This window comes from Corvus hawaiiensis, chromosome Z (genome assembly GCF_020740725.1).
Source record: "Corvus hawaiiensis isolate bCorHaw1 chromosome Z, bCorHaw1.pri.cur, whole genome shotgun sequence".
NCBI classification, from domain to species: Eukaryota; Metazoa; Chordata; class Aves; order Passeriformes; family Corvidae; genus Corvus; species Corvus hawaiiensis.
This window is the reverse complement of record NC_063255.1, coordinates 38,999,106-39,024,448: the sequence shown is the minus strand read 5'-3', so window position 1 is coordinate 39,024,448 and position 25,343 is coordinate 38,999,106. Positions and strand designations below refer to the sequence as shown.

The following is a 25,343-nucleotide window of genomic DNA, read 5'->3' as shown; positions in this document are numbered from 1 at the left end:
TTATGGTTACACTTGGAGTAACACCTATGCAAACCCATTAATTGCTAGAAAAATTTCACTGCTGTCACTCTAGGAAACAGGAAGAGAGCAGTCTGTATTTTCTGGCAGTCTTTTTTTGTTTTGCCTCTGAAAACTCGTTTTCCTTCCGGCACATTGTTGGCGTTCAGCCACAACAAAGCTGTGAGGCCAAAGCAGCTCTTGCTGTGAGAGAAACACCTGACCTGTGAGGAGAAGGAAGAATTTGACATGCAATTGTTGCTCTGCAGATGCAAACTTAGGTGCCACCAGGTTTTCTGGGCAGTCTACCAAGATCATGAGTGTCTTCCATTAGTTTTTTTGTGGCTACCAAGGAGTAGCCACATGGCTGCTCATAGCTGATCAGAGTAAATGTACTGCACAGGTTGCCATAACAGTGACAGACAGTCCATCCTGAATCATGAATTGCACGCCAGCACACTTGCCTTCCTGACATGTTGTGAGGCACTTTACTTCCAAGCACAAGACAGTCAAGGGCACTTAAGAAACCAAGACATTCTGGGAGCCTAGTCTTGCTTTCTTTGGGCAAATGGGGAATGTCTTTTTGGCTCCAGACTCCCAAACTACGTAACAACAAAGCTGATCCCCTGTTGTGGGAGGTGTGTGCCACCTGGCATCGAGGGCCGTGGTCTCAGTGGCCTGCTGCACCCTGGGCTCTTGCCAGCCAAATTCTTCATTGCATTCTGTGGTGCATGCTGGGCTCTCAGCAGTTGTCCCAGCAGGAGGGAGTGATCCAGGGGTGATACTGACCTCATCTGCGCATTGTCTCCCATCCACCAGTAGCTGGGCCTGCCTCAGGACCCCCAGCTCCGCCAGAGGGATGCTGCTTCATCAGCTCCTTATCACTGCGGGGAAGAAGCAACAATTTCTGGCATCTAGCATCTTGGAACTTTGTGAAATTGACTGAGCAGCCAAAGTAGTTTCAGAAACATGGTGTTGTAGAGGGATAGCAGGATTCTGGTTTGAGTTTTGCATGCTGAATAGCTGAGAAGTCCAAAGTGGCGTTCAGGCAGGTTACTGAGACACTGTTAATAGGAAGGGAGCCATCCTGCAAAATACTGAGCTGTCTCCTGGCTTCGTGAAGCTACGTTTGAGTGCTGACTTCCTGACAAGTAGCTACTGCTGCCTTCTCCAGCTGGGCAGGAGAACCTTATGGGAGGTGAAACAAGGAGATGCTACTTGCCACGCTCTGTCTTCAGCAGCACAGGTTTTCTTACCCAGTATAATAAATCCTTCTTAAAAGACCTCTTTCCCTAGAATAAAAATGACTATTAAAATTTGTTGTTCTTCATCAAATTATTTTGCAAGGTCATTTGTGGCAAATGTACTACCACACTGGTCTCTTTCTGGTAGTTCCTCATTGACATTTCCCTGTGTAAAGAGCTAAGAGAAACCTCCCAACAGAGCGATTTTTTTTTTTTTTGACATTTTAACATGAAAAAGAACAAAATGAAGCTTGTCACCAGGGGAGAGCACATTGTGCTGGCCTCCCTGAGGCAATTTGTATTGGACTGGAAAGCTGATGGCTGGCAGTAGGAAAGGCAGGCTGCTTACAGTAGTGGCACAGGGGGTCTGTGCAGAAAGCAGTCCAGAGGCACATGGTCGTCTGACTTAGTGTTTTTATTAGGGAGTTGGGCTTCTGTGAAAGAAGCAATAGCAGTCCCTGCTAAGGGAAACCTTGCTGCAGGTAGTGTTTCAAGTAGATGAAACTTACACAGATAAAAGTTGCTTAATGACAGAAAAAGGAAGGAAATGCATAAATGGGATTTGTGTTCTCAAGGCCAAAATAAAATGCCTTTGTGAACTGGGTTTGTAACAAAAAATTCAGCAAAATTAATTACATCTTTGTTGGCATTAGTGGAGCTTGTGTAATTTCTATGTGTTTCCTTTGTTAAGGAGGCAACAGATAAAAGAAAATTTCTGGAATATGTGCTGTTTAATTTTGAAACTCTTAAGCTTAAAAGTCTGTGTCTAGAAAATCAAAGATCGAAGTAGGCTGTGGTTTGGGAAATGAAATATTTCAGGATTGTTTGTCTCTTATTTGCATGTGCACAACTATGTAGTAACTACAACAAATATATCTTCCATAAAGCAGACTGTCAATTGTGGGCAACTTTTTTTTAGTTGGAATACCATATACTACAGGAACATCTGACCAAAGCTTTCCAAAGACAATTGTTGATTGTCTTTGGAATTGCTAGATTGACTTGCTAGGTCATAAGCTCTATTTTTCCTTTAAGGAAAGGGGTTGGAGAGAGTTACACGGATTTGGCTAGAAGTTGGCTATATAAAAAGAAAAATAAAATTCTTGTCACTGTCTTTTCTCCCCCCTCCAGCTATTGCATCTGTACTATGCTCTCAGATTGGACAGCATACAAGTGCTGCAGTCTTCTCTGTCTTCAGAGTTCGATCTAGATGCATGCAGTAAACCAAAGAAAAATTATTTTAGTGTGTTTTTGGATAATTGTGCCATTTAGTTCATTTGTGGTGAGACTGTTGATAAAGAGAGGAAGTAAAAAAACCTAAAGCTAACCTAAAGGAGTTATATGTACCTCTTCAGAAGACTAGTGGATTGAAATTAGAAAAGAAATGTGAAACTTCAGATATAATAGAATTTCAGTGAGTGAAATATCTTGGCAAATACAGGAGCTTCAGATGGTTTGTACTTTAAATCGGGCAGTACTTAAAATGAACTGACTTGGACCCAAAAGCAAATGGGTAGGTAAATGTCCAAGAATTTCCCACTGAAATACTGTTGCTTAAGGAACAGAATTTTTTTTTTTTATACATGTGAGATGGGGAGGATGGGGGGTGGGGAGGCAGATAGTTTCTATATTGACACTAGTTATACAGCAAGAGTTGTAGATTAATCCTTTTGTCCATGCTGCAGATTGATACTGCATGTAACTGCATTATGTGCCGTCTGCCGCTTAACTGTTAAGTTAGTCTTTCTGCATATATGCTTTTAAATTTATTTCATTAAAAGACTTCTAACAAGTGCAATTAAGCTATCTAAATAAAAGGGAGTAAATAACCTTGAAAGCAGCAGAATTGTATTTTTAATGAGGTATGTAGAAGCTTCAAATTAATAACTCAAATTACTGTTTATTCCTTTTTTTGTAGATTAAAGGCTTTGTTTAAAGCTGTGTGTGTTAACTTGAACATGCAATGAGTCCATCCATTTCATACATCCATAGCTGAGAACTTAATAGGTTCTGAAGAGCTGTTTCTGTCCAAATACTGAATAAGCCCTACTGAGCATTAAAAGTGTGTGAACATCATGTGCAGCACTCTGTTTAATCCAGAACAGAAGCATAATTGTCAGGGTGGTTTGGGTTTGGTTGGGTTTTTTTCAGTTATGTTTTTGGCATGCTTTGCCATTTTATTGCAAAGGTGAGCTAGGTAAATTGGAAGGAAAGCAAGTGTCAAGCAGAGAACATAGTATAGGTAGCAAGCGGGTGATTTGAAGAAGGGCATCTCTCCTGGAAGAGACTTTGTGGGAGGTACTGATTCATTTATTTAACTGAGCTTCAAGATCTGAGTACCTGGCCACCCTGCTGGAGTCAGGTGAACGTGTAAGGACAGGAGGAGCAGTAAAGATGAGAGCAGAGGTGGAAGGAATGAGGAGAAATTTGTAATTTTTCCAAGCTTCGGACAACAATGGCTTGAAGACCGAGATTTAGTGAGGTACAAGAGAAGATGGACTTACTTGCAAGTGCTGAAGCTGCAGGTGAAGGTGGAGGTTATAAAAATCTGGAACTGAGACAACTGAGTGAGGAAAATAAATACAGGGAGCTGACACTGGTGAAAATCATGCGAAGGAAAGCTTTGTGTTGTATTAAAAGAGCACAGTGAATGGGATGAAGAGGACCGAAGGTGGTAAACACCAGAGATAAACAGCCAATGAAACCATACAGCTTTTATTCAAAAGTTAGTTTTAAGAAAAAGTGAAAGGCAAACAAGTGGTGTTTCATTTGTATTGCAGAATTTTGACCAAGAAAGGCTACAAACCATACAGCAAAAGAAATGGAGCACATTACACAGTGTCGGGTCAGTTGCCACAGCAGCCAGAGAGAACAAGTCTAGTGTATCCTATGGATTGTAACCAGGAAACCCAGTCACTACCACGGGGGGAGAAAGGACAAGAGAGTGAATACTAGAGGTGCTACGCTCCAAACTCTTCTGAATCTTGGACTTGTCAGGTTTTAGTTTTATTGATCCCTCTTTTATTGAATATGAAAATTATAAAGGTTATTTTTAATGTGATAAGAAATTTGAAGACAATTTGGGAAAACAGAAATTAAATTAATTTTACAATTATCTAAATGGAGGGAAACTGAGTCATTGGAAGTTTTTCATGAAAAATCAATAAAAATGTTAACCTGAATTTAAGACTAAATAATAAAGTATATAGGAACACAACATTTAGGCAGCAATAAAGGTTAAGCTTAAGGACTGATGAGAGGATTAAAGATGCATCTTTCTTGCACAGCATTTTCTTCTGAGCAGGTGGTTTCCAAAGGATTTAGTGAAATTTCTGTTACATTATTAAATCATTACCTGCCAATTTGAGTTTATGGATGTTAACTCTTATTTAAAGTCCTGGTAAACTTTATTGTCTAATATTTTTAAACAATTACGAAATGCCTTTATAAGCCTTGACTGTCTCACAATTACTGCTTTGTGTGGCAGTTCAGTTTAGATAGTAAATATTTGTTGAAATATGCATATATTGGAAAACAGAGCTTTCCATTCTTTGCTGTAACTCCCATATTCTTCTTCCTCATTCTTTTGAACAATAGTATCTTTAGAGATAAATTTGAGTTCAATGCAAATAAAGTCTTCAGAGGTGATGTTTTTATGGTTTGTTTATATTAAATTTCCAATACATGTTTCTGTTTTAATGCTTTGTTGTAATTTAATATATTTGCCTTTATTTTGGCAATTGAAAGGGTCTTAAACATTAATAATGTTCATAGAATCGTGCAATATGCTGAGTTGGAAATGACCTATCAGGATCATTGAATCATACTCCCAGGCCTGCACAAGACATCTGCAAGAAACACACCATATGCCTGAGGGTTGTCCAAATGCTTCTGGAACTCTGTCAGGCTGGTGCTGTGACCACTGCCCTGGGGAGCCTGTTCCAGTGCCCAACCACCCTCCTGATACCCGACCTAAACCTCCCCTGATACAACTTCAGGCCATTCCCTTGGGTTCTGTCACTGGTCACCACAGAGAAGAGATCAGTGTCTGCCCCATCTCTTCTCCTCATGAGGAAGTTGAAGACTGCAATAAGGTCTGTCCTTAATCTTCTCCAGGCTGAACAGACCAAGTGACCTCAGCTCCTCATCATTCAGCTCCCCCTCAAGGCCCTTCACCATCATCATAGCCCACATTTGGACACTCTCTAATAGCTGAATGTCTTTCTTATATTGTGGTTGAACATCATTTGCTTGTTCCCGTTCTGTAATGCCAGGCTGTATACTGACAGAGAGAGTTGCAGCTGTTCAGCTTCAAAAAGAGAAGGTTCTGAGGGGACCTTACAGCAGCCTTTCAATACCTGAAGGGGGCCTAGAGGAAGGCTGGAGAGGGATTTTTCACAAGGGCATGTAGTGACAAAACAAGAGGAATGGCTTTGAACTGACAGAAAGAATGCTTAAAAGTAGATATTAGGAAGAAATTCTTTCCTGTGAGGGTGATGAGGCACTGGAACTGGTTGCCCAGAGAAGTTGTGAATGCCCTATCCATGGAAGTGCTCAATGCCAATTTGCATGGAGCTTTGTGCAGTTGGGTTTAGTGGGAGGTGTCCCTGCCTATTGCAGGTCAGTTGGAACTCAATCTTTAAGGTCCCTTCTAACCCAACTGTTTTGTGGTTCTATTAATGTGTGATGCATCATGACTCAAATACTTACCTAAACATTCCTTTAGAGTGGTGAAGCAAACCACAATTCAGCCACAATTAAATACCAAGGAGGTGGACTACATAAGGAAAATACAAATAGCTTCTGTATTGAGCTGTGAATCAACACAGACAGGTGACGGGGCAACCAAAACCACCACAGCTGAAATGCAAAGAATGGATTTACTCCATTACCTCGCTGACTGGAGGATCCTGAAACAAGGCTGGGCAGCAGAGACACACAGAATGAGGGCACCGGCACTGTCAGGCTCAGTCCAATCCTAGCGGGCGGCAGGGCTGCTGCTGTGTCCGTTTATCCAGGGCCTGCGCATGCGGAGTTCAGCACCATGCTGTGATCTCCCTGTGCTTTTTATGGTCTCTGCTTTGATCTCTCTCCCAGCAGGGAGCTCAAGCATGTCTGGGATAGGGCCTACAGGTCTCTGTAAACACCTATGTTATCTCTACACAGAAATTCTACTTCCCCAGACAGATAGAGGATAAACAGCAGTAGGTTAAACATATGGTTTCCCACACCGTTATTCTCCAGGCCTTGAGCAAGTCCACCGTCTCCCAGCTTGAGCAAGTCCACCGTCTTCCTTGCCATTCTTTCTCTTTTAACCCCTTCCTCTGAACACAAGCAGAACTTATATCACTGTTTGTTCAAGTGTTTTCATAACTTCTTTCACATTGAATCACACATCTCTGAATTTACTTTTCATAATTCCTTCCACTCTTCTCCCCATCCCAAGGTCCCATGCCAACGCTTGGGAATCACACTGAGCAGATATACATGCAGCTACATGGGGAGAATTGGTGTAACGCAGTCAGAACACCGAATTTCACTGAAATCCTGTTCAGTTTCAAGCTGTGAATTGAAACAGAGCCATTTTTAAAAGGAAAAAAATGTGAAGGCACTCTCCTTGGGTAAAAGAGAGGACTGCATTCTTATCTGGTTACATAGCAGCCATACTTGGCAAGGGCTTTGCATTAGCCTTCAGACAAACTACACCAGCGGGATGCAAATATTACAGGCATTTTGACTTTTAATTTCTTTTTCATGGTGCTATGTTTCTAATTAAAACCCTTTTCAAGGACAGAAACTCATTTACTTCTTATGATAAAATATATCAAATATCTGTTCACTTCACAATATAGTGTGTATAAAACAAAACATCATCCATTCATATTTTAATCGTGTTTTTAAAATCCTCATAGTAATGTATATAGAGATACTGTGCATATTTATATGTACGCAGAGAGTGGCTGAAGCTTACGCTTGGTTCTACTTCATGAAATTCAGCCTAATCATCGCGAGACTGCATTTTTTTCTAAGCTTCTTATTTCTAAATGTGAAGAATTATTCAGTCATCTGCAGTTGATGTTTACTGCCAAATTGCTGATACACGGGAACCACTTTCCCTCATCTCTGCGTGATGGACTGTACTAGTTAATAACTGCTTTTCAGCTCAAAAACAGGTGTGTGCATGCATTCACGCTCCAACAGTTTAGCTTGTTTGACATTAAGTATGTTGGAAAAACTTTATCGTGGTTCTCTTAGTAGAATAAGAAAATCCCAAGCAGATCAGCCCCTTTCCTTTGGGTTGGAAAGTTGTACAGGCATGCTTGGTCTTACTCTCAACATAGAGGTACGGTACATAGCCGTCTTTCTTCATCCCCTCTTCTCTGAGTCACCAGAGCCATCTGATTAATCTGCTCCTGCTTAACTAATTACTGTACTGAGGAGCTGTGTTCAGTGAGATGTGATCTTGACCAAATCCATAAATGGATAGACGGTCTCCATAGGGAGCTTTGGCAATGACAGGCACTTGCCTTTTTAGAGGTGTGGCACAGAAAGCAGTTTAATTCTATGATAAACCATCCTCACAGTATGGAATTAAAACACTTTGTAGAAGTCAGTACTGCATACACATGCATATCTGTACACAGACAAAGTAATAGTCTTCTGTCTTTTCATCTCTTTCTCTCTCCCTCCCCACCTCCAATATAACTATTCTTCTAAAATTTTCCATACACTACTTGGAACAATACAATGCATTTAAGAATTAATAATAAACAACAGTAAAAAATGTGTATTTTTCTGAGATACCTTATTTAGATCTGTCATACATTTTTTTATCATGCTGTTATGTCCTCCCTTAGGACTACTGGCTCTTCTGGGTATCTGAGAAAACAGTGAAGAAAATCACTTTTCTGTAGGCTTACCAAACATCTAGAGAAGTCTGTTAGCAACATAATGAAATTACAGAAATAGGCAGAGCAACAGAAACCTACAATTTCATCAGTGTTATGTGCTGAGGTTGACAGCACAAGAGGATTTCTGCAGGAGATAAATACATAGCTAAAAGGCATGATGATGTGTTTTTAAATTAACCAAACCACAAAAATATGAGGCACAAGCTTTAAAATGCTGGAGAAAAGAATAGATTGGACAAATGCTCTACTTCTCCGTGTCTGTTTTCAGCTGTAATAGAGTTAGTTTTCTTCTTAGAAACTTAGTAGTTCGCACAGTGCTGTGGTTTGGATTTAGCCTGAGGATAATGTTGGTAACACACTGAGGTTTCAGTTGCTGCTCAGTAGTGACTACCCTAAGGCAAGAACTTTTCAGCTTCCCATGCTCTGCTAGCCAGCAGGTGCACAAGAAGCTGGGAGGGTCTGCTCAGCCACGACAGCTGACCCAAACTGGCCAAAGGAATATTCCATACAATGAGAATCATACCCAGTATATAATCCAGGGGGAGTTTTTCCGTAAGAGAGGGGCAGTCATTGCTGGGGGACGGATTTGGGCATTGGTGAGTGTGTGCTGAGCAGCTGTATTGTGCACTGCTTCCCTCTCTTGGGTTTTATTCCTCTCTCTCTCTCTCACCCTCTCCTTTCCATTGCTATTGTTATTGTGATTGGTATTATTAGTTTGTTTTTTTTTTTTTTACGTCATTGCAGCTATTAAACTGTTCTTATCTTAACCCTTGAGTTTTAAATTTTTTTCCTGATTCTCCTCCCCTTCACACCATGGAGGGGCTGGGAAGTGGTACTTGATTTCCAGCTGGGGTTAAATCACAGCACCATAATTCTTTATTTTCTGGTCCATCATGCAATCTGACTTCAGTTACACAAAGTTGTGGTAGGTAGTTCAGTCTATAAATACTCTTAAAAACTGAACTTACCCCACTGCTTCTTACACTGCTTTGAAAACTCAAATTCTGACTGCTTCATGTTGTCATCTGTTATGGATACTATCAAAGTGCTTCTACAAATTTAATTAAAAAGATAACAGTTACACTGTTCCAACTGTCTTTGAATAGGTAGTACAACAGAAGTTCCAATTGATCTGTAGAGATAAGAAAAGTATCTAAATAAATTATACAGTAATAATAGAGTTCATTTTGAAAGTTGGGGGTTTTTTTTGCTTAAAATATTTTGTAAAGGAAGAAATTTTTTTTATACTTCATGTATTTTGGTAAAACAACTTTAAATGAAATATTTGATGTATTCATAGTGAAGGATAATCAAACTTAGCATCACATACATTGAGTCACTATGGTTGGAATCACAGTACTTTTGGAACTTTTGGGAAAAAAATAATTCTAAGTCAAAAATAAAGAAAAATAATTTAAAAGAGGTGGAGTTTATAAGTGTGTAAATTCATCTGTGCATAACAAGGAATTTGGAAATTGGGAATTATCAGAACTCAGAAATACCAGGTGTCAGTACATTTGCATTTTTTATAAATCTGATTTTCCCCTTTGCTTCCCCTTCCATGCTGTTGTTCTTTTTGTCTTTGCTGCTTTTCCAAAATAATTCTAAGTAAAGTGTATCAGCATGCATTATATTGATGGGTGTAAATTGCAACTTTGTTTTAACCCCGCATCTGTTGGAAATGTACTGCACAATTGCCCAACACAATTACTTTCCTGCCTGTATAGTTGCAGCACTCAACTTTTTATAGTTTTTACAGTCAAGTCTAGTTTTCTATACTAGTAGTACTTGAAAAAGCCAGTTCTTAACAGTGATCTCTGTGGTCCACCATCAGATTCCAGCTGGTTTATTCTTCTGCTTAGTCACTCACATATAATTTGAGGAGTATTTTTTCTTTAGCTTAAATGCTGTATCATGTTTAACTCCTCTTTTTTTGCTTTAATACTGCATTTTTCATTTGACTCCCAAAAATACTACTTCTGTTATGCTATGGCCACCATGCCGGTTCCTGTAACAAGTGTTTATGTGCAGCCTGAAACAAGTTTATGGTGATCAATAGGCTTCAGGTGCTTCCAGCTCCTTCTCCTACCAGGTATATAGATGCTGATCCTTCATATTACCAAGTAGTCAAGTACTTTGAGTGCTGCCACTTGGACTCAGTGTGGACTGTGAAAATGCATTTGCTCACCACGACCACAAAGCAGACAGCTCCACTACCAACTGAAAGGTGTGTGTCTGTGTCAGCACTGGAAGTGCAAACTTGTTACTTATATTGAAAACTGCTTTTTCAGAGCTGTTAAAATTGAAAAATATTGATATAAATAGACTAATAATCTGTTCCGTTTCCATGTATCTTTCCTGGATCTTTCAGCTGTCCTGTGATGTTCTCATCTTCATATTCTTTGTTATTTCTTTTCAGAGCTCTCCAGTACTTGGAGAGCTGGCAGATAAATAGCATTTCTAGCATTCTCTCAGCTTCTGTGCTAGAGAATTAAACACTGTGGGGCAAGAGAAGGAGCACAAATATGGTGAGCACTGTACTCTGACTTTCCTACTTTCAGAGTCTAAACAAATATGGTAGGACCTCATCAGTCAGTCCTGCAGCCATTCCTTACCTGCCTGTACTGTTTAGTTAACTGCAAAATTAAAAATGTGATTTGGGAAAAGAGCCTTTATGTTCTACAACATTCCCTCTGTGGGAAAAAGAAGATAAGTGCATGCATACTTGGAGAAACTGCCTGAAAAGAAGCCTTGTTTTAGACTATCCCAATTTCTTTATCTGTCAAGATAAATGAAGATTTTTTTTCTTGCATGCAGAATGCTGGTAACTGACACTAAAGCTGCTATTCCATACAACAGTATTCCAAGACAACAGGCTGTCTTTTTAGTGTGCTACTAATGAAAGACAACTGCTCCCCAGTCGCATTTTCATGTAGTACTCTATTATCATGTCAACCAAGACTTACCCCGATTTTGCAAGACCATAAAGAAGAGAGAGGAAGGCAGAGAAAAAGTTTGTGTCCAAACTGTCTTTGCAGCTAAGCTGAAAATATTACTTTTCTTTCTTTGGAAGGTAGAGAGGGACTTAATGTAGCTATAGCCCTTCACAGTTTGTGGACAAGTCTTCCTCTTCTTTGGAAAAACTTGGATACTGCTGCCTCACCAGCAAGTCTCGGGAGAGCTAACCTTATTAGCAGAAGCAGGTCAGATGCCTTTGGTGACAGACAGGGCTAACGGATAGCTGTGGTTATTGATGGAGCTGACTGATGCTGGGATGCTGCTGGGGCTGCACATCCCCTGCTCCACTGGTCTTCCCTGCAGCAGATCTCTGAGGAAAGACAGAAGTGTGTACAGTATGCTAGTAGGTGTTCCGTTGGAGAAAACAAGTAGTTCTCTCGTTAAGTTGCAGTTTCTTTCACAGGCTAATCTAATAGTATTATGTAAATTTCTGTTGGATTAGTATAATTTTAAAAAGGGAAGTAGTCAAACAAATAGTAGAAGTAGTTGAATCTCAGTACATTGTGTTTTCAGAGTTCTGTACTGAACACCAAATTTTTAAATAGGAAAAAAGTGCCTGCATGTCAGAAACATACTCAAGCATCCTATTCCTCTGATGGCAATTTAATGCCTTTTCCTTACTCCTATTTCCCACTCCCATTAAACTTTGGAATGCAGAAGATGGCATGAAAAATTGCCCCATTCTTGACCTGTTGTGGCAATAACTACTAGAAAATTGGTCCCTGGCAGTTACTTGGACAGTTGACCAACTCTGTGTCCAGCTTAGAACTCTTTCAATGGTTTCTTGGGGCAAGAATTTTACTCCTCACAGAAGAAACTAGCCAGGAAGGGCTGGAGCAGACCGCTGGGAGTGGGAGGGAATACAGAGTGTCAGCCACCCCTAATCACTGTCATCATCCTTGTGGAAAAAATGAAAGGACTTTTTTGTGGTTTCCCTTTGATTCTAAACCAGCTGCCTCTGTATTTAAAACATTCCTTAATTCATGCTAATGAGTAGTTGTTTTGTGATCCCATTAAGCCAGGACCAATAAAGGTTGACATATAGGTGTTTTATTGGTGCTTCCATCCCATATCTGCATAACTTTTGCTTATACATATATTTATTTTAAAGGGCAGTGTGTCTCATGATGTAAAAAGGATGCAGAAATGTCATGATTAGGTAATGGGTAAGTACTTGTTCTGAAGTGAGTCTGAAAAATCACTGGATGTGGAGGTATGCCAAGTGTCCCAAAAAGAGCAGGTTTAGGGTAGTAATTAAGTGCTGGTTGAGTAAGAATTACAAGATCACAAAACAAATTACTATTATTAGCAGAAGTATTTGTTCTTACATCAAGCTGTCATCCTGCCTTACTGTTTAACCTGATTCTGCCACGTGAAAAAAAATGATGTCAGATACTTTATTAAATGTGAATTTGTGATTTACTTAGGGGAGAGAGTGCAGGGTGGTTGGTGTAATTTTCTCCTAAAATGGCAGTCATTTTTTGACTCCATGCACTTTAAATCTAACCTACAAAAGCAAGAGATCTTAAAAAACTAAAGGGCTTTTCTGGCTTTGAAGATGCTGTATGAATGAATGCTGAATCTGAAAATTTGGGATCTGTGGGAGGATATTACTGGATATTCTATGAATGTTCTATGCCTGTTCAAAGCTGGTTTATACCAGCTTGTTGCTGCAGTTCTACAAGGGGAAGCCCAGTAAATACCCTTCGATTTATACATTTCCTCTGCTTTTAAAAGAGGAGTTTAGAGAGAGTTGTAAAATGGTGTGGCTTAGGGATCCCAGGCATGAAACAGCCCCTTTGATTGCAGCTTAAGTGTGATCTGCGTGTACAGTGTTTAATAATAAACAGCTAATTGTGCAGTTATGTGCTGAATAAATACCACAACAGCAACAATAAGAAGGTTATTTGGTGTATAACTGACACTTACTCAAGATACTTGTTAGTTGATAACTTTCTTGCAATCTTAAGCAGTGTCACAGATTTTTGGAGCCTCACATCCTATTAACTGTGGATGAGACCAGTCTTTAAAGTTATGTGGTTTTAAACAATGTAGTGGACTTCTGCTAACACTTTTATATTGAATAGTGATAGATCAGGGCATCCTTCCAACAGGTTGTTGTGGACAGAAAATAGTGAAAGACTGAAAAAACAAATTGTATATCTCAGAAGAGAAAGAGAGAGGAGATCTACTTGTCTTACGCAGCCCCCTTTGTTCCAGTAGGTCAACCTCATGCTGTAACATCATAGTTGATTCCTTGCCAAAATAAGATTAAACAGTCTTAGCCTTAAAGGCATCAGAAGCATGAAATGGCTTTGGGGAATAATGTAATTCAGATATGAATAATACCATGGAAAAATCATCAACACAGACAACTCTTAATCCCCACCAACTTTTATAATTAAATCTTCTCAGATATCAGAATATATTGTATGTCTGTGTAGTTCAGATTTATGTTTTTGCTTTTTTACTCCAGAGCTGATGTTAGATGTAGTTTTGGTTTTAATATTATATTTTGGGGTTTGTTGTTTCTGGGTTTGTTTAATTTGTACTGTAGGGCCTGGGGGTGGGACAGGGGTGTTAGGGGTTGGGTAGGGGGGAGGGTAGTTTCTTTTTTGTTTTGTTTTGTAGATTTTCTATAATGCAGTAGCTTTTTCTAAACTTACAGACTGAGCATTGGTAAGAAAGTGGTTAGCCATGCAGCATTCAAGCCTATGGATGAATCATAAGCAGAAATATTTTTCTTCCTATATCAGGCATCTAGACTTCTAGCCTGAAAGCCAGCCAGGTGGTCAAAAGACAACAGCAGCTTTTGACTTCCTTGTAGTCCATGAGCTTGAGTTTGGAGTTGTGATGGTGTGTACATCTGTCTACTGCTCCACTTTGTAGTGTCTCTGAAGCTGTGAATTTTCTGGGAAACTGACTGCTTTTTAAATAAAGCTTTGTATCTCTGTGGAGATGTGCATGCTGTGGGGAAGAGTGTGAGACAATCACTTGCTTTTCCCCCTGGAAGCAAGAGCCACAAAGGCTGTGTTTTCAATTCAGCTGTGAAAATACCTCTACTCTGGCACTCCAAAATTGCTCATACCTTGGAGATCAAACTCAGAGGCACTGTTGCAGGAAACGTTTTTGCAAAATTGGACTGAATCAGGCAGAGAAGGCTGGTGAACCTTAGGACATCTTGTCTAGCTCTCTGCTGCCAGTTTAGGCTGACACAGGTATTCCAGTGGTCTTTCCCTTTCAGTCACATATGATTGTCTTACATGTTAAAGAGCATCTCTGATTACACTATCAGACTGAGTCCAGGCAAGTGAAGCAGGTCTTCAAGCCTGTGTGTGATAGAGGATATGGTGTGATCTGAAGCGCTGCTCTGTCCACTGCAGTTTGTAATAATATTGTGGGGGTCCCCATACGGTAAATCCGATCCTTGAAAACTTTGTGCGGAATTGGGAGCAGGTGGCATTTAAGGCAAAGTTATTTTTCACACAACATAACATCTTCTCACAAGTTCATGAATTGATTTCATTAAACAGTGAAGAATGAAACTTGAATGGTGATCATAATACTGGAATAAATATAAACCTCAGCTTAAGACTGTTGACTTAAGACTTCTCTCAAAGCTTACTTCTCTCACTACCCATGGCTGTATTCAAAGGTTTCCCAGCTGGTGGTGCCTACTCTAGAGTGTCTTTCTAGGAGTTCATAGGAGAGGTCCTGTCTTTGCCCGGCCTTCTATGAGTGACAGTCATTTAGCCTTGCCCAACTGCATGTCCCAGTTCAAGACAAGTTTGTCACTCAGGATACTGTGTAGGGTCAGAGTAGTAATGGTGGCATGAAATGAGTAGATCTGAATGTTATACAGCTGTTTGAGTAGCCAAATCTACTAGGGCTAGCTCTGTTCTAAGTCTGGTTTAAAGAACAGCTTTTCTTCAGTTAACAGCGTGGGCTAGCTTTGAAAACTGTTCTCATTAGTATCATTCTGTAATTCTATGATTCCTTCATATGGTGAAAAAAGCAGGAACAGAATTTCTAGAGAATCCTCAGCGAGAGATTAGGGAAACTTAAAAGAAAAACCTGTTCTTGCTTTAACTCAACATTGGACTCCCGGAGATATCTGATCGAGATCAGCATGTACATCTAGCAATAGCAGGCTTGTACATCAGTGATAGTGTGCTGGAGTCAGCAGCTTCCTGGAGTTTCTTCTGGTTTGTAAGACAAACACAGGTTTTTGTTTCTCAATGCCTCAGTACTCTTCTCATCTTCAAACTTGTATTTAACAGGATGATACAGTAACAGTTGATGCTTTGAGAGGCTACCTAAATACAGACTAGACAGGAATAAGGGAATAAAGGTAGGTATTTATTTGAAGGGCCTTCAAAGGTACCCCCTGGGGAGCCAGAGGCTACTGCCAAAATGGACCCCAATGTGGACGACAGGTCATGAGCTCTTCACACTTTTATAGGTTTGGTTCATTTGCATATCAGGGTTAATTCTCCAATTAAAGCTTCAGTTTAATGATGTAATTTCCCCTCAGCTTGCCCTGCCCTTTAGAGGCTTTTGGTTTACTTATTTCAGGCCTAGGACAGTCTGAGTGTCCTTGGAGAGCAGGCCTGGAGAGGCTTTGTTATGTCTACCTGGCATGAGAGAACAGCAGCTAACAGGCCACAAGAAACTTCAGAGTTACACACTAAGCAGTACAGGACTTGAAAGATATGAAAGTTAAAACCTAAGGCATTGCAATAATTCTTGATACTACTGTATTTAGTCAGTGCTTTAAAAATCTAAAGCAGTGTCATGAAACTGTTTTGTTTTAAAAACTTTTTAAAAAACAAACGAGGATAGAATAAAGTGAATATTGACAAATCATATAGATTGTAAGAAACTACAAATTCTCCCACCTGCAGAAGAAAAAATGCTCAACATGCATATGGAAGGAGAAATCCAGAAACCATTACTTTTGTCCAGGAATCCCCAGTAATCAAAAATCCAGTGGTCCTCACTGATAAGGTGTTACCTTTTACTTACAGACATGGTGAAATGTGTACATTTGTGTGATACAAAAGCCATATATTAAATTACCTTTCCTGTCTCTTCTAGGTTTTTTTCAGATATTGTTCTAGATGGCATAAAAAGGGGCAATATACTTTAGTCAAGCAGAGTTAAAAGCTGATTTCCCCCACCACAGTAAACAGGCTTCTCTTAACTCTGAATTTTCTTGAACTGAACACTCATCATCTATTTTTTTTAGTGGGCAGTTTGCCGTAGTGAAAAAATGCCGGGAGAAAAGCACCGGTCAGCAGTTTGCAGCAAAATTCATCAAGAAAAGGAGAACGAAATCCAGCCGCCGTGGAGTGAGCCGGGAAGACATCGAGCGAGAAGTTGGCATACTAAAAGAGATTCGACATCCTAATGTGATTACGCTTCATGATGTCTATGAGAACAAAACAGATGTCATTCTTATTCTGGAACTGTAAGTAACTCTAGAGACCCATGAAGGAGTAGCAGAATATTTGTTTCTTTGTTTTTCAAAAGCAGACACTTTGAGAATTGCAGTGATTTAATGGAAGTTCCTTATCACCCTAAAAGAAAATAGACAATAGCCTTAGAAATCTTCATTTCTAAGTCAGTGTTGTAGCTTCCTGATTTCTACATATATTTTTCACTCTGAATGCACTACAAAGTTTTTAAAAAAAAATCAGCATCTTTAGGATTTTTTTTTTCTGATTGTTACTTTAATCACTGTTGGTGTTACAGATCCAGAAGAATAGCCTGGAACTAAATAAATTAATTTGAAGATAAGAGCAGAGAAAAATAGAGATTCCAAGTGAAGATTAATTTAGCAAATTTTACTGTGTTCTATATTGGTGTAAAGTAGCCTCAGTGAATGCTTTTTCTCTTTTTCTAATGCACGTAGAACAGAATCTTCCCAGTTCTCTCTTGCTGAAATGAGAACTGAACTTTAACATTGTTTCATACTGGTTTAGTTCCCAATTTTTCATCCAACGTCATTGCTAATAGAGTGAAGTAAATATGTCAGCAGAGACTACTTCTGCATTTTTTCAAGTCTGGTTTCCAGTTCCTCAAAGACTGCAATTGTAGGAGCTAAGCGTTACTCCCTTGTTAAGAGTTTGTCAGTGCCTTCTGCTGGAATGTGCATGTCTTTACATAGATTGCATGCCTGGCACTTTACTATTGCCATACTTGTTCTGTATTGGTTAACCATGCTTTACAGTTAGTATTTCATGCCAGCAGAAGTCTTGGTACCAGAATCTTTGTGCCTTTTTCATGGCTGTTTATGTGTTTTTTCTTGTGTAGGTTATGTCTTTCTGTTTACTAGCTTTGATAAATGGTATTTCCACTTACCTTATAAAGATACTTCAGTTTTGCATGGTTTCAGTAACCTGTAGGTTTACAGTATAGATTTGAAAAGAAACCTGGGAAGTAACTTTTGGAGTTACTTCTTTTCTATGGTCTATATATGCATGATAATACTTTGTTATGTTTATGCAAACATATTTTTACACTTCTAGTCCAGCATATGATGGTTTATTGTAATAGTTGTAGTCTGGCTTGGTTTTTTAGTTCCAGTTGTACACACTAGCATTAATTTGCCAGATTTGGATAATTTAAACAAGTCTTTTTTTCCAAACTAAATTATCATCCTGTATAACGTAGAAGTTCTTTATATTCTTACTCCTTCTGGGTTTTGCTCAGAATTCTTTGAAGTGTGACGTGAATACATGGCAAAATTAGTGTGATGCTTCTTCCTCTCCCCACTTGATACTAAGTCTCACGTTCTCTTGCCCTATAACCTTACTGTCAGAGTATTGTTGCTTCTGCAGCTCTTCTGCTCTGTAATCTGTCCAGATGAAATCAGGCCAGTGTCTGTACCTGAAAGCTGTGAGGGAGACTTGGTAATCAAAACAGTGGTAGGAGGAATGGGACTATTCCACCCACCCCCACTTTGCACATGGAATGGGAGCCCTTTTGGCAGAAGGGTTGCTGCGTGTGTCAGTATGTCCCCACTACTGTCCATTGAGCAGAAGAATGACAATCTGCATATTTCATAAACTTGATGGCATGAAGCTCAGCAAATTATTTGCATTGCAATTTAGGTAATTGTTTTATGAGGCCAGCAATCCATATGTTGTTTCAATCAGAGATTTTTTTTTTTCACTTTTCCAAACTGCTTTATGAGTCTTTCAAGTTGAAGAAGTGCTATTTTGGATATGACAAAGGTAATGCATTTATTTATTTAGACAGTTGAAGAGGAAAAGATGACATTAGCAATCGCTTTGTAAACTTGAATATGCTAACTGCTACAAAGTTTTGTAGTTCTCAAAATCACCATGATGTTACATAAAGCTATTGAAAAGACAGGATTGTCATTTTAATCGCATGCTTAGGCATTAAATATGTAATCCTTTTTCTCTAATGTTCTAATATTCACATTTTGCCTAGGGACCTACCCTCCTGACAGTCTTTGTTCTTACAGAACTATTTCATACGAACAGAGGTAAAGCTGCGATCTCATTAAATAACCTGTTTTGCTATCCTCAGAATCTATCCTAAGTGTCCATTTTCCATTCTGATTAGAACATAGTATATCTCCTGGCACTTGTGTTCTGTTCTGACTACAATAATGATGCAGTATACCACACAGAGACACAATTTTGTATAACTGAGCAATTGCAGCTGCCCTTTTGTTGCCATGTGTCAACATGCACAGTCCCAGGGCAACAGGGTCTATGGCCTGTTCACTACTGATTTTTATTTTCTGCTTCAGCAAGAGCTTTGCCATATTGCGTACAGCCTCCTAGATATTTTTCTGCCATACTAAATGGCGGTTTCTTAGAGGTAAGCAATTGACTGGAGAAGGGGGAATGGCATCAAACTGAAAGATGGTAGACTCGGATTGGATATTAAGAAATTCTTTACAGTGAGTGTGGTGAGGCACTGGAGCAGGTTGCCCAGAGAAGTTCTGGATCTCCATTCCTGGAAGTGCTCAAGTCCAGGTTGGATGGAGCTCTGAGCAATGTGTTCTAGTGGGAGGTGACCCTGCCCATGGCAGGGGAATTGGAACTTGATGATCTTTAAGGTCCCTTCCAACACAAACCATTCTATGATTCTATTCAAGGTCATGATTTATATGCAGGAATAGGTGGGCAGTTGGTCAATTATTGCAATGGCAAGGTAGGTCCTCACAGCACGGAATACAAAACAGAGTGGCTATATCCACATAGGTGTTTGGAATTTTTTCTTTCAACTACCTTATATCAGGAAACTGATCTACCAAAAAACCCAAGTTCTATGAAACATTTAATTTATGAAACTTTCAAAACCAAACCCTTCCTTAAAAGATTCAGCAGCCATGCACAAGCGTGAGATGTCCTTGAAGAGCCTTACTTAATTACAGTCTTTTGGTATATTTAGAGCATTCAGACATATTTTCATAACTCTAGGTCTTAGGTGTCTCCTTTCTTGACTTGGAAATAACCTTTTAAATTCCCACTCTGTGGACTCTGTCATCGTCTTGAAAGGAGTCTTATGCATATTACATACAAACTGGAAACCACTGTCTTTTCCTCATCTAACTTAAAACCTTAATAGTTTTCTTATTTTTCCTTTTATCACACAAATAATGGAATTAGTCAGAATTTCACAGTACTTTTTTCTATCCAGCTGCAGCAATTAGAGTCTGTTATAAGTTAGCAGTACTAAGATATTTCTAGTGAGCTCTGCTGAAGCCATCATTTTTTCAGGCTTCGCAGGCTAGAAAACACAGATGTCTCTGCACAGTGATAATTATTTTCTTTCCTCAAGCATGTTTTGCACCTACTTGGTTCCCCTTTTTCTGGCCTTGGATGCATAATTTCTGTCTTCCATTTTATTTTCTCTTTCACTTTATTATGTCTTTATTTAGACTGCAGACATAAACTATACTAATTTTTTGGTTCTTTGTGGTGCCTTGGTTATGGTTTATTGCTGCAACACAAAGAATAAATATTTTCATCCTATATTCTATAGTATTTTCTTAGAATTCACAAAAACAATGCAGGTAGTCTCTTTTTTAAAAATGTCTTGATAGCAATACCTGACTCCTTTCACTTGGAAGCTGTGGATGGAGTTAGGTTTTCATACTTTTCTCTGCAAAGAACATAACTTCATTTCTGAATTTGAAAGCTTAAGATGGTTAGCTCTTGTCACATAGTTCTGAGTGATGATTATCTGTTTTACATATTTTTAATAAATAGAAAGCTTTGAAAGTACTAGAGTGAAATGACATTAACTTAGAAGCATTTGTACGTTAAATACTAGGATTTATGCTTCATTTGAAAGCATAAACTTTCTTTTAAACTTAGTCCTATGCACCCCATTGTCTCCAAGTTTCTACTTTGTTGGTAGCTTCATATTACTAACCAAAACAGAACAGTGCAAGGAGAGGATGATACATCCCTGTATAAAAAATTATGACCATTTCATTAGTTGATCATTGAAGAGTAAATAACAGCAAATAATTATGAACTCTTTAAATTCCTCTTCTATCTTATTGGGGCTTTAATTTAACTGTTTACAGTTATGCTCTGGAAGAGAGTTATAGCCTGTCTTCCAGAGAAGCTTGAAGTCATCACAGGGTTTCTTTATTTTTCAGCTGTCTTTTGGTTGACATACCTCTGAGATTTTTGTTAACTTTACCTGTAAGTAAATAAGAAAGTTATTCTCCAGTAGCTTTGCACCAAAATTTGAAAGGAGGATTAAATGTTTTGTGCTTCTGGGATGTAACAAGAGGTTAGAAAACCCTGTGACACTAATTTGTAGATCTTGTGCCCCCTTTGGATTTCAAAATCCTAGATTCCAGGCCCACAGATAGATGCACAGAGAATACGTAGCCAGGTTAGAACAAAGGCTTGACAGGGCTGAAAGAACAGGCTCAGAGCCTATGTGACTCTGCCACACACTGAGCACATCTTGAAGGGAGAGTTGGTTTCTATGTGCTGCAGTCCCTGAGCAAAATGCTTGTCCCTCTTCTTTGCTAAACCTGAATGCTCCTCATACATTAAATCTGAATGTTGTGGATGAGATCAAAATACTAAGGCACTCTGCTGGGCCAAAGTAACCAGCTGCTGTATCCAGACGCCGGGCACTTAAGGAACTTCAGTGATGGAAACCTATATACCAGCAGTGTTTGCATGCAGGAAAGATTCACAGGAGTGTTCAGGCTTCCCCCTTAGTGGGACTTAACTGCTTAAGTTATAGTCCAGGTTTTGATATGTGTGTTCTGGCTGGGCAATGAGGCCAATGCTTCTTGTTCGGTATAATTGAAGAATTTAGGCACACTAAAGAGAGGATTTCATGACAGTTAGTGTCTCTAATAGAAGCTGGACAAATGAAAATGAAAAGGCATGGTGATGCTGTAACATGTCTAGCTGATAGAGAAAAATTGAAGTGCAGTGTTGTTCAGCCAGTCGGTAATTTAATGAGCTAGCAGCCCTGTTCTGCTCTTTCAAAATGTTTGGTACACTTTGTACTTCTGAGGAGTGGGTTGGTAACTGCACAATTCATAAAGGCAGTGAAATGAAGTCAAATGTAAACCCCCTTATTCTTACATAAAAAGAAGTAATAATATATGAATCTAGTCTTGGGCTGACAACTGCATAACTGGCTGTCATACAATACACATTTGACCACAGAATAGGGAAAACATTTCTTTTACAAGCTGACAGAATAAATGTTTGGACTAGAGAAGAATTTAGATAATTTATCAAATTGATTCTGTTTTAAAACTGGAATAAATTGATAGCGTGCTTCTTTGCCTTAGTTTATGTTGTTTTGAAATCTAAGCAAGATAAATGTTTCTTCAAGGGGCTTGGGCCTAGATTTTGGGGTTTGTTTTTAGATTTTTAAATCCATTAGGAATCCTTAGATAATAATTAATTATCATTTAGGTGCTATTGCATAATAAGCAGTGTGATCATAGCATATGACTGAGTCATTAAGAGGTGACCACGCTGACTTTGAAGGTTAATTGATTCTAAGTTCCCTGGGTAGGTTCCCATAATGACTTCCTCTGAGATCTGGCGATAGTTCTGTTTCATGGTTAAGAAAGCCTGGCAATTTGCAAAAGCACTATCCAGAAATCTTTTTTCCATGGGCGTGATGTATTTTCTTTCCCAGAGGGAGGTGTGTGGGTTGCAATCACATCTGTCAGCCTTCCTTTGGGAAGGCTGGGAAATGCTTTTACCACTATTGCATTTTATAAGAAAGAATGAAGTCAACTGAAAGCTTTAATTTACTTCTCTCATTTCAGGAAAGCTAGCACTTCTGCCTAGAAATATCAGTGAAATAACACATACCAGATTTGCTCTTAGTGAAAATGTTTATACAAAATACTTCTAAAAACATGTGCTCTGCTACTTTAAAACAATATAAAAGCTCATGTTATAACAATTAAAATAGATTTTCTCAGCGCTTATGACTTTCTGTGTTATACATGGTCAATAGTACATTAGAATTAGGTAGGACTAAGATGTGACTGCCGTAAAGCACAATTTTATTGAACATGATATTTGAACAACATATTATGACTGCAAAATTATTACTTCATTTAATGTAAACAGAAAGTTTTTATACAGCAATGCTAAAAAATGAATGCTTTAAAGGAAAACAGTATGTGAAGATGAACATGGAGGCTTTGCAGTCATGAAGGAATTTAGCTGTGACTTAACTTGTAATCAAGTTTCTCTGTCAATCTGAATGGGTATAGGTTGCTGTCCATCCTTTACTTACTAGTATTTTGGCAGTTAGAGTTGTCTTAGGGCACAGAGGAACGGGTCAGGAAGCTGTCTGGTAATTCCTCCCAGCAAACAGAGGAATGGAACAGAACGAAGCTCTGTGCTTCCTGGGGATACCGGGTAGAGATACTTCAAAGTCCTGTACAGGAAGAAGCACTGGTGCTTGGCGAACCTCTAGCCTCCACTCCCCTCAGGAAGCATCTTTCTCCATCTGGTGGTTGGGGGCAGCAGCCTTTTAGATGTTGGCTGTGTGGGCTGCTCTGTAGAGGACCAAAGGTGGGCTGGGAGCAAGTTTGTGTGGCTTGGGAAACCCATGCAATGGTCTGGTTTCAGTCAGGTTTCAGCAGAGAGTTTGTGCATCAGCAACCCCAAAGCCAATTTAGAAAAAAGGGCCTGTTGTAATGGAGGTGGAAACAGTGTACTTGGTAGAAGATGATGTTCAAAAAGACCAGCCAAAAGGGCTGATGTATGGAATTACCTGTGCTTTCTTCTTTAGATTAACACTGGTTCTGTGTGTGAGATGGGATGTACACAGGTTCCTTGGTGGTATGGGGCTCTCTGCTTGCCTTCTGGTTCCACTCTTAAAGGTGACTCTGGGTTACTAAAATGTGCAGTGTTTGTGTATTGTGGGACTGTGTTACACTGGCTGAGGCACAGGACTAGACTTGAAAACTCAACAGCATTTTAGGACGCTTGTGAAGGCTGCAGTAGCTTACACAGCCAGTGTCTTTACTGGCTTCTTCTAACCCATTTCATCATCTGTTATATCTGGAAGTCTAGTCAAGATCATCTAGTTATTCTACATATATAATCCAATTACAAAATCTGTGAAACCATGCTCTGCTGATAAATCTGAGGACATTGTAATTCAGTCAATTAATTGTGGAAGTCAAACTTATAAAGGATGTTGAGTGTGGACCTGTATTAACCCTCCATGACTCACTTGAAGATTGCCTTGCAGTGACACAATGGATTTTTGTGTGCCGGTGGTAGTATAGCTTAATATCAGACCTTCCTGAGTCAGCAAAATGGTAAGGAATAAGTAGTCTCCTGAAGAGCATGAAGAGGAAGCTGAAAAACACAACCTCCCATGGGGACATGGGTCACTGCCTTACATGTGTGAGAAGGGCCTCCCTAGAGGTTGCTGGGTGCAGAGGGACCTTTCTGGGAAGCCAGGTGTTTCTGAGCTTCCAGGTGAAGCTTTTTATGCATGCTAGTATAACCTTTTACTCATCATTGCTATAAAAACCCTTTTCTCTCATGCCTTATGTCCCTACCAGTAGAAGTAAACAGCAGGAGCAGCTAGATGGGCACTGTGCTTGCCAGCTATGGCAGCACACCAGGGGAGAACACGGGTTTCTGAGCTCGCCCCCACAGCTGAGGAGTTACCAGCAGGAGAATTCACAGTGGCCCCCTCTCTGAGGTGAACCCACGCAGGATCTCCTCCTAGACATCAAGAGTGAGATGTGTAATATGAGGGGGCACACCAAAGTCCCACAGACCAGAGGTACAGCTGCTTCTGGAACAACACTTTGAGTGCATTACAGCCCATCCCTCCTCACTCGCCTACTCATTCAGCAAGAGCTGCCAAGTCACTTAGGGTGGCAGTACTTAAGAATCACACAAAGAAGCACACAACAGATTGGAAAAATCTACCACTTTTTCTAATGAACTTCCAGTTTTAAAAAAGAAAAAAGCATTTTGAGCTTCTTTGACCCTCAGTTTCGAGATTTGCAAGCACTAGGTATATTACCTGTGAAATACAGATAACATTTTATTGCACACAATTACAAGGCTTATGATATGTCATTAAAGAAATGTCACTACAATTAACCTGTAGCAAAGACAGAAGAGTAGTACTCAGCAGTACAGAATCTGAATAATTCCAGATAAAAAGAAGCTGAAGAAGCTCTTTCCATTTTACAAATGCAGATATCTCTAAAAGTTGCAAACCTTGGGAATTAAATCTTTCTTTTGGGTCTATAAGGAATGTGTACAATCAGTGATAATCATAGATGACTATTAAGTTTCACAGACTGCATATCTTTAAAATGCCAACAGGAGTAAGAGCGAGCTTTACCGGCCATAAAGCATGACACCACCTGTGTGACACTGTCACAGTCTGAGACTGCAGGGCGGGCAGCACAGTACTTGGAGAGGGCATTGCTGCAAATGCCTGCCTGAGTACTTCTCTTGTATTTGTGATTGCTGATGACTGACTTAAGCACCAGCAGGAGCTTTTGCTGTTTCACAGGGTTTTGAGCTGGGTGAAAAGCAGGACCAGATGCAGTCTTTTGGTGCAGTCTTACAGGCTCTTCCTCAGCTGAGGATCCATCTTCTCTGGTTCCCCAAACTGCGATAGCTAGCCCAGTGCCAAACCA

At 39.6% G+C, this 25,343-nt stretch overlaps 1 protein-coding gene across 2 annotated transcripts in view; it reads left to right on the top strand.

Annotated features, from left to right (window-relative positions):
• Window positions 1–25,343, top strand: part of DAPK1 (death associated protein kinase 1) — an 84,683-nt gene that overhangs the window by 23,502 nt on the left and 35,838 nt on the right. For both annotated transcript variants that reach the window (XM_048291294.1, XM_048291295.1), the window contains exon 2: window positions 16,419–16,640. In XM_048291294.1, the coding sequence (XP_048147251.1) occupies window positions 16,419–16,640 (222 nt within the window). The remainder of the gene's footprint in view (window positions 1–16,418; window positions 16,641–25,343) is intronic.